Source organism: Paroedura picta, chromosome 15 (genome assembly GCF_049243985.1).
Source record: "Paroedura picta isolate Pp20150507F chromosome 15, Ppicta_v3.0, whole genome shotgun sequence".
NCBI classification, from domain to species: Eukaryota; Metazoa; Chordata; class Lepidosauria; order Squamata; family Gekkonidae; genus Paroedura; species Paroedura picta.
The window spans coordinates 18,989,314-18,998,746 of record NC_135383.1 but is presented as its reverse complement, the minus strand read 5'-3'; the positions used below and the strand labels follow the sequence as shown (position 1 = coordinate 18,998,746).

At 52.9% G+C, this 9,433-nt stretch overlaps 1 protein-coding gene across 2 annotated transcripts in view; it reads right to left on the bottom strand.

The window, feature by feature from the left end:
• Positions 1–1,008: 1,008 nt before the first annotated feature.
• Positions 1,009–9,433, bottom strand: part of AKAP10 (A-kinase anchoring protein 10) — a 31,328-nt gene continuing 22,903 nt past the window's right edge. For both annotated transcript variants that reach the window (XM_077312753.1, XM_077312754.1), the window contains exons 9-15: positions 7,863–8,007; positions 6,306–6,485; positions 5,282–5,391; positions 4,515–4,597; positions 3,770–3,822; positions 3,197–3,292; positions 1,009–2,476 (exon numbers count right to left, since the gene is read on the bottom strand). In XM_077312753.1, the coding sequence (XP_077168868.1) occupies positions 2,471–2,476; positions 3,197–3,292; positions 3,770–3,822; positions 4,515–4,597; positions 5,282–5,391; positions 6,306–6,485; positions 7,863–8,007 (673 nt within the window). In that variant the 3' untranslated portion in view covers positions 1,009–2,470. The remainder of the gene's footprint in view (positions 2,477–3,196; positions 3,293–3,769; positions 3,823–4,514; positions 4,598–5,281; positions 5,392–6,305; positions 6,486–7,862; positions 8,008–9,433) is intronic.

Genomic DNA, 9,433 nt, shown 5'->3' with positions numbered 1-9,433 from the left:
AGAACCTGCTGCTGCTTCCGAAGCAGGTAATTCCAGGATTTGCTGGGCATTGCCTGAAGGAGGCACTCTTGTTTTGGTGCACCAAACTGCTCCCCAGGCAGTCTTGATTTCTAATATTGGGAGGGGAAATAATTGACCTCTCCCACCCCTCCCTCACAATCTGGTTCTGTTTTACATCTTTAATCTCCAACTCATTTCCTGGCAGTGCCTTCACCTTCTCTCTCCTGCTGGTCACACCACCTGGACGCTGTCAGGTCGCCTGTTCCTCTCAGCTCCAAAAAACTCTTTTGTGGACAGGTGCAGCAAGTTCGAAATGTAGAACCCGTTTGCCCTCGTCTGCATTTACGATGACCTCCGCTAGATTTTTTCTGCTGCCTGTTTGCTCAGTTAGCAACGTTCTGCTCAAGAGCCTGGGGGATTTCCCAGTATCCTTTTCTGATCTGCAGATGTCCAAATACAGCTCAGAACAAACAGGGCCAAACAATTCACATCAAAAAGGTAAAATATCCAAATTCAGTTCAAGGTCCTGACCAGCAGCCCCCCCCTCCCAACTTCACCCAGATGCCTCCATTTATGCAGGTTTAGGAGACAAATTTCTTGCTGGTTGTGGAAACAACAATATTCTTTGTTGTCACTGCTATAGAAGGAATTACATGTAGTGAAGTTAATATTAGTAGACCCCCTACACATTTGAATTTATGAGACCACTTTGGGTTTGAATTACACACCCAAGATATTATAGAGACTAAGTTACGTTCAACAATCAAAAAATATTATTAGACTGAGTTATTGCAATATTGAGATTCAGAATTCACTGATGAAGAAATCGAAAACGGACATATACCTGGGAACCTGCTTTGAAATTGTTCTGAACACTGTGAATTTGGTTTGAACATTAAATCACTTTGCCTTAACCAGCTTGAGACTTTTTTCTTCTACTGCTGCCGACAAGGCAAACTTAGGGCCTCCGCAGGAGGAGGAAAAAAAAAACCACCCAGGAAAACGACACAAATTTGTAATATTTTTATAGATATATATATCTATATATATACTTTTTTCAATCAAAACACCGTTAAATATCGTCTTAAGTACAGGAATACTTGGGCAGGAGACCATAAGGTGGCGGTACACAGTACCCAAAAAGCGATGCCCAGCACTTTGCTCCCGGCCCACCACGCAGAGCACCTCGCTGGGATCAATATTGCCAACAGGGCCAGCGGCTGCTTCCGAAATCCCGGAGAGAAACCAAGGGTGATTCTACAGGCAATTTCGGGGCGGGGTGGTTTTATTTCAGTGGGTTTTTCTTTTTTTTTTTTTTTGCACGTCTTCAGAAAAACAAAAGCAAACAGGCATTAAAAAAAATCCTCCAAACAAAAGAGGGGTGGGTTGGGGGAGTTGCAAAGAGAAATGAAGGCGCTCGCGAGAAAATGCGGAGTGGACTCCCCCCTGGAGTGCTCTGGAGGCTCCAGTTCATTTCTTTCCCATTCCGGGGGACAGAGAAGGGGAAGCACTGCTTCAAGGAGGGTGGGGAACTGCTATCAGTCCCAAAGGCAGCAGCTGAACACTTCCAAAACAGCAACTAAGAAAAATGGACCTGGGAACAGACCTTGTTCTGGCCCCAACGGGAGCATGGGCAAAGCCCCAAAACAAACCAACCAACCAAAAAGGCCACCCCAGGCAGGGGCAGAGAGGCGATTCCCCCCTCCCTGAATTTCAGCCTCTTGTGGTGTCCGCCCATCGCAGGATGAGTCCCTTTGGGAAACTGAACATTTCAAAAGCCAGAACTGAGCGGGACTTCGGTACGGGCAGAAGTTCGGTTCATCGCCGGTCGCTTGCAACCAACTCCTTGGGAGAGCGACACAAACCCGGAGGGGGGGGGGAGTCCAGTTTGTGCGAAAGTTCGGAACACTTCAAGTAAGGAGAAACTCAAAACGGCTCCAGGAGGAGGTTCAGGGCCACACGCTGCCAACTGGTCCGCCCTCTCCGGCGGATTAAGGTGCCCTGTGCTCTTCAGGCCGGGGATTCTCTTTCAAAACCTAAGATCGCCGCGAGGAACTTGTGGGGAAAGGGAACACCCCCTCGGTCCTCTGCAGAGGCCCAGCTCCTGGTCCAGCTTTTTCAAAACCATGAATAATCCTTCATAGACGGAGCTTGGGGCGGGGGGGAGTGTCTGTCTGGCCAGTGGTGTGTTTCTTCATCGGGGGGGAAATGCCGCGTGTACATGTGGGAAGGGAACAAAATTAAACTTGCGCTTAAAGAGAGAAGGTTTGGTGTCCCCTCTCTCTGACGTTCCTTCTATAGAAGAGGGAGGGGAAGAGTTACACCAGCTGTTCCAAGTTAACAGTGCTTGGTTTCCATGGGCCACGGCAAAAGAGGACTTAACCAACTGCAGCGAGGAGGAGGCGGGTGAGAGACACAAGTCCACCTCTCCGGAAGCGGAAATTTCCCTCTTGCTTGGGAGTTCTGAAGATCATAGCTGGGGGGGAAAAAAAGGGAAGGGAAGACTGTTAACCTGACCGTGAAAAGGCCTTGGCAGCACGAGGGATGGGCACAAACCAAACTTCTCTATCAAAATTGCCCCAATTTGTCTCTCCTGAACCGATGTTCAGGTGAGGAGCCTCCCTCAATCATTTCCTGGACCTCTGACTGATTTGGGGGGTTTGGCTGGTAGACATTTTGGGGTGAGAGCAGAAGACTCTGTGTCTACCCTGCCATAGGGGAAAAGTGGCAGGGAGCCATTTTAGCAGTCCCTGGATTTTGGGCACTGAGTGTCCCAGAGTGTTGGACTGGATGGGCCCTTGGCCTGATCCAACATGACTCCTCTTATGTCTGACGCGTTGATGCTCCATATTCTTGGTGGCTGGGGGGGGGGGGGGCAACAGTGGGAATGCTTCTGGAGTACTAATTCTGCTGGTGTCCCCTGGGTTTTGGCAACTGTGCAGCCCTTGGCCTGATCCAGCATCTTATGTTCCTATGTCTGTCGATTCCCTTCTCTCTACTGCATTCACTTCCGGGGCACCACAAGCAGACAGCTGCGCAAACCTGTCCCTGCTTGTGGAACCGAGAGCTCCAACCAGCTCCAACCAGGCTTCCCCCCTGGGCCACGAGCTGATCTGACCCCTTGGTAAACCTGGCCCTTCAGCCGTGGGGCAAAAGGGAGGGAGTAGAGGGAGCCTGCCCCCTCTACTTACATTACCTTGGTAACTTGTTCCATAGCCTGGCCAGGCTGGGCCTGCTGCATGACATCGCTGACAATCATCTTGGCTATTCTCCAGGCCATCTCTTCTTGGGCCTAAAGCGGACAAGGAGCCGTCAAGTTGGGGAGGCAGCCAAGCCCCAACAGACGAGCCAAAGGTCGGTGGGGGACTTAGGAAGGGGGGGGGAGTGCATATCCACGGCTGCCCAGTCACACCAGATCTGGCCTCCAACTCACTGCAAAAGGCATCTGGATTTAGGGAGCTCTCATTTACAAAGACTCGCAGAATCCTAGAGTTGGAAAGTACCATCTCATCCAACCCTCTGCTCAAGGCAGGATCATCGTAAAGGAGGATGGACTACAATTCCCAGGCCAGCATGGCAGAGGCTCATGGGAATTGCAGTCCACAGACATCTGGAGAGCCACCATTTGGCCACACCTGGCCTAAAGCATCCATTTACAGCTGAATTGCTCGGAGTCTGCGGAAACATCCCTTCTTGCTAAGAAAAGGGGGTCGTCCGGAGTCAAGCTCTCTTTGGTTTCTGCATGAGAGGCGCGAACGGGCAAGCCTACCTCGTCTGTGTTTCCTTGTACCCATTTCTTCATTGCTTGTGAAAACATGGACCCTGGAAGGAGGGAGCGGAGACAGAAAAGTCCAGGTTAGCCAACGGCCACTGTATGCTGGACCAGCAGTGCACATTTCTGGGCACTGCTAACCACAGAAGGGGTCTGACGGCTATTCATGTAGATGGCTTAAGAGGGGAAGGAGCCTGGATTTCTAATGGAGGGTCAGAAGCCAAAGATCTCTCAAGCACATGGGTGTCAGCCCTGCCCGCTCTGCCCAGGCCCCTTCCTCCTTCCCTTCTTAGCCTCACGTGCAGGTTTCCTCTTTGTCCAAGGCCCGGAGTCTGTCTAGGACCAGAGCTCCACTGCCTTTTGGTAGCATCAGGGATACCTCAGCCCAGTGTCAGAGGCTTTTTCATCTCCCCCGCCACCAACAAACGCCCTTTGTGTGCTGTAAGAGGGACCGCTTTATCAGCCGCAAGACCCAGTCGCAAAGCCTCCTCCTTCAGGAGCAGTCTATCGAGTATTAGGGAGTAACAGAACCCTGCTTGCACATGCACCTGGCTGTCGTCGCCTAGCATGGTTGTGAGACGCCCTTCAGCCTCCCGTCTCGCTCTGCCAAGTGCACATTCTACCCGCCCGCCTCCCCACCAGCTACCAAGCAGCCCAACTCTGGCCAAGCACGGAGGCCTTCGCAGACAGGGAGGCCTGGAGGGAATTCTCGGAGAGCGCTCAGGATGGGGAGGAAGCCGACCTTTGGACTTCTTGACGTCCGGCTCCGGTTCGGACTCTCTGATGAACTGGCCCAAATCGCTGACTCGCCCAAATGACATCTTCCTGCAGGGAGAGTCGGCAGATGAAGAGACCGCCCCAGCAAAGAGACCACCCTTCACAGTAGGGGGAGGGCTCAGGAAAAAGCTTGGGACATGGGAGTCCCCCCCTCCAGCTTTTAAGATCTTTGCAGAATACTTTTTTGGGGGGGGAGGAGCTGTTAGGTAAAGGTAAAGGTATCCCCTATGCAAGCACCGAGTCATGTCTGACCCTTGGGGTGATGCCCTCCAGCGTTTTCATGGCAGACTCAATACGGGGTGGTTTGCCAGTGCCTTCCCCAGTCATTACCGTTTACCCCCCAGCAAGCTGGGTACTCATTTTACCGACCTCGGAAGGATGGAAGGCTGAGTCGACCTTGAGCTGGCTGCTGGGATTGAACTCCCAGCCTCATGGGCAGAGCTTTCAGACTGCATGTCTGCTGCCTTACCACTCTGCGCCACAAGATCTTTGCAGAATACTTTTTTTAGGGAGGGGGGGCTGTTACACAACAACAAAAAACCCTCCAACAGTGATTGTCGCAAAGAAGAGATGGTTTGTAGCACCCGTCCTTTTCATGACCCAAAGGCATCTCCAAGCGGCTGACACTTTCCCCTCCTCTCCCCACCACAAGCCCTCTACCCAAAAGCCACCCGGGGCCGAAGCCTGCTTCCCCACACCCCCTGCTCACACCGCTCTCCAAGGGAGCCTCACCCGGCGTAGGTCCGCTGATACAAGGACTCTGGATCCAGGCTTGCTGCATCCACGATTATTGCTTCGTCAAAGTTTTTCAGGATTTTTATAGTAGCCATTTTGAGACTCGGCTGGAAGAGAAATCCCAGGTGCAAGGGTGAGAAGGAGCAAGAGGGCCCAGAACATAAATGCAGCCAACGTTTCAGGGCTTCTTTCGGGCAGAGCGTTCGGTATCAGCCAATTGCGAGCTCCTCCACCAGGCATTTGCTTGAGTCTGACCGACCCAACAACATCCACAGGTCCCCCCCTCAGACACCCCTTCCTTGACCTGAACCAGCCTGACCTCACTGGGGGTTGACAAGCTGAACGGCTGTGCAGATGATTTTTTCAACGTTGCTTTGGCAGCATCCCCCAACGCAGCACGACGATCGTCACTGCAGCCATTTTGTGGCTGGCTCCGCCTTCTGAGGCAGCCATTTTGTGGCTGAACCCACCAGCCTGTGTCCGAATTCCCATGGGGCCTGCTGGCTCTGAAGAGTTGGGGATCCCTGCTCTGCTCCTTGCTGTCAATTAACCCCTTGCAAACCACCGTCCCCTTGCTTCTCCCCCTTCCCCCTTCATCTTCGTCTGCTAATGTCTTCCGCCAACAGTCATGGGGGCCAAAGCAACTCTAAAAATAATGTAAAACTTGTTGGTTGTTTATTATGGTGCACAATTAAAAACAGAATAAAAACTTCTTAAAAACTATACCGAACGAACAGCACGCATGTGCTGTTCGTTCGGTATAGTTTTTAAGAAGTTTTTATTCTGTTTTTAATTGTGCACCATAATAAACAACCAACAAGTTTTACATTATTTGTATTGTTCAGCTCAACTTTTGAGTTCCGACCTGTTAAGGTTGGGTTTTGTTCCTTTTTTGGTTTAGCATAGGCCAAAGCAGCTCACCATGGTGGAGAAGGAAGGGGGTGGCTCTGAAAGAAGAACCCCTCGGGCCAAATGACCACGAGCCATCTTGCGACACGGGACTGAACACATGGCCATGTACCTGGGAAGAAGCAGCGCCGTCCGTGGGGGCGGAGTGTGAGTCATTGTCGGCAGCGCTGCCGGGGCCGTGAGCAGTCGGTGCGACGTTTCTGCTCGCAAACTCATCCCCCCGGACCGAGTGGATGAGGTCATTCAAGTATTTGTAATAAAGGTTGCTGGATAGGAAGCCGGGCAGGAAGACCTGAAAAGAGGCAGGGGAGAGAAGGGGTGCAAAGTGGCGCTGCAGGGCGACCCATGGGGGATCCAGCACGGTGGCAGCAGGTAGAGGGGAGGCAAAATCCTGGCTCTGCTGTGAAGCTCACTCACTCTGGGCTCTGGAGCCTAGCCGAACAATGGAAAGGTTTGTGTGTGGGGGAAATACCGAGTTTGCCCCCTGAATGGCTTGGCCAGGAGGGGGGGGGGGAGGGAAGAAGGGTAAAGAAATATGTGATAGGCAGGAAAATGGGTGATCACAACTCAGACTTTCAATAGGGGGAGGGGCAGAAATAAACAATTTTGACCTGGCCAGGGGGTCCCATGCTGGATTACAGGCAGGTAGCCTTTTTTAAAGAGAGGCTGGATAGCCATCTGGTGGAGACTCTGATTCTTGTGAAGAGTCAAGGGGGTAAAAGCAGGTTACAGGGGATGAGCGATAGGGTTGTGAGTGTCCTGCATAGTGCAGGGGGTTGGACTAGTCCAGGGGTAGTCAACCTGTGGTCCTCCAGATGTTCATGGACTACAATGCTGGCAGGGGCTCATGGGAACTGTAGTCCATGAACATTTGGAGGACCACAGGTTGACTACCCATGGACTAGATGACCCAGGAGGTCCCTTCCAACTCTATGATTCTAGGTGGGAGGAAAGGATTTGAGTTGTCCAAGCAGCCTCCCAAAACCCTGGCTGGGAAAGCCTGCCCCAGGGAGAGCGCGACTGTTAGAACTCCTCTCTGCCTTGGCACCTTTGAACAGAGGCCAAGCGTGTTGGCAGCAACAGTCTGTTCCAGGAAAACTGGCTGATGGCTGGCTAAAAAGTGACCAGGAGTCCATCTTTAGCTCATTAGCTGCCTCTCGGTTTTAACACCTCTCCTTTCCCAGGGCGAGGAAGCGTGGCCGGCCAGGCAGCAGGGTGACATCTTCGGCCCTCTCAGCTCGAAGGTCGCTTTCAAGAGAGAGCAAAGCCTGTTCCGTTAGGGAGGCCTCTCCTGCCCCCAGCCATGTAATCCGGCTCACTTTGGAGGGCACACCGGGGCCATTGTGGGTGGCAGGGTTACCATCTCTGGGTGGGGGAATCCCTGGAGGCTTTGGGGGTAGAGATGGGAGAGGGAGGGATTTTAGAGGAGTAGAATGCTCTGGAGCCCACCCTCCCAAGCATCCACTTTCTCCACTTTCTCTGTCACCTGGAGATGAGCTGTAATTCCAGGGGATCCTCAAGTCCCACCTGGAGGCTGGCCTCCCGAGTAAATGGCCCAAGAAACAAATGGCTGTTTGTAAACATTGGCAGGGTTTTCAAGTTCTTGCCGGGAAGGGAAGCGGGTTGGGGGTGGGGCATGACGGGGAAGCAGCCTCCCCCCCTCCAGTACCTTTTCCATTGTTGTCCAGGCCTGCCGCAGCGGAGTGGTGAAGCAATTGGGAAGAGGCCCGCCTTCCCTGCAGATATTGGATTCTATTTCCAGTCGTACGGAGTCATCGAAGCCAAGAGGGTGGGTGGCCTGGAGGGAGAAGTATCTGCAGCAGCACAGAGGGAGGGAGGGAGGGGTGGGGGGAGAACACACTCACAGCAGGCGGAAACTGGCCCAGCAACCAAACCTGGCGCCCTGCAGTTGCCTTCATTACACTCCTGGGGGGTGGGGGTGGTCCTTTAGATGCAGGCAGCAGACAGCAGGAGGAGGAGGAGGAGGAGGATCAAGTGTTTTCACTGGGACCCCTGTGTCTACAGCACCCCCTCTTCCCACCTGTCCCCCCAAAGAGCTTTAAGATCCGAGTGGTCAAGACCTGCTCTGGTCCCCAGCCCCAAAGAAGTAAAACTGGGTTTGACCAGGGCCAGGGCCTTCTGGGTCCTGGCCTCGGGCCTGGTGGAACGCTTGTCATTATGAGATTTATTTTATTTTTGAACACTTCCGGAGGGCCTGTAAGACAGAGCTGTTCTGCTAGGCCTATGGTTGAGGCCCGGAAATAAGATGAGACAGAAGCTGGCCTCCCGTCCTGAAATCCCACCGACCCAAAGGAAAACCACTGACACGGCTTATACCCGCAGGGTACAATTTTCATCAAGGAATGAGTGTTTTTTAAAGATTATAAAAAACTACATTTATTTGGGTGTTTTGACTCTTTTTAAAGCCTGCTGTTACCTGCCCTGGCCCGTCCAGGGAAGGGCAGGTAATACAAAAATAATAATAATAATTATTATTATTTATCACCCACCCATTCCTGAAGACTCAGGGTGGGTAAAAACACATAAACAAACAATAATACTGCAATATAAGCATTCACTATTACCTGGAAACATTAAAATCTTCATAATCCATGATTACATTAAAACATTTCCTAAATTGCTGCCTCTCGTTCTAGTGAGGGGGGTGATGTAAAACAGTGGTCCCCAACCTTTTTTAGGCTGGGGACCGGCAGGGCATTGGGCCGCGCCCGCAGGGACCGCGCCCGCGCGGGCCACGCCCACGCTTCGGGCCGCGCCCGCAGGGACCGCGCCCGGCCGCGCCCGCCGGCCGCGCCCGCAGATCGCCGCGCAGCCCGGCCCTCATTCCTTCTCCCCGCCCTCCCGCAGTAAGTAGCTTCCCGGGCCGCAACCTTGCGGCCAGGGAAGTTTTTTACTGCGGGGGGGGGGGCGGGGAGAGGGAGCCGCGGCCCGGCGTCATGGCCTTTGCGGCCCGGCGCCGGGCCGCGGCCCGCAGGTTGGGGACCACTGATGTAAAACATAGAGGGGTGTTTTATTCAACTCAAGTTCTCGTTAAAGATGTTATATATTTCATGCTGGGAAGTGTGGCTCTTGGAAGGAACAGGAGCGCTCTCAGAAAAGACTGTAACTCCCAGAGTTCTGCCCCCCATGGAAGTTGGGGGTCAGGGGCCCAGATCTGCAGGCAGCTCCATTTCACCCCTCCCTATGGAGGCTAGGGAAATAAAAGCAAGCTCTCCCTAC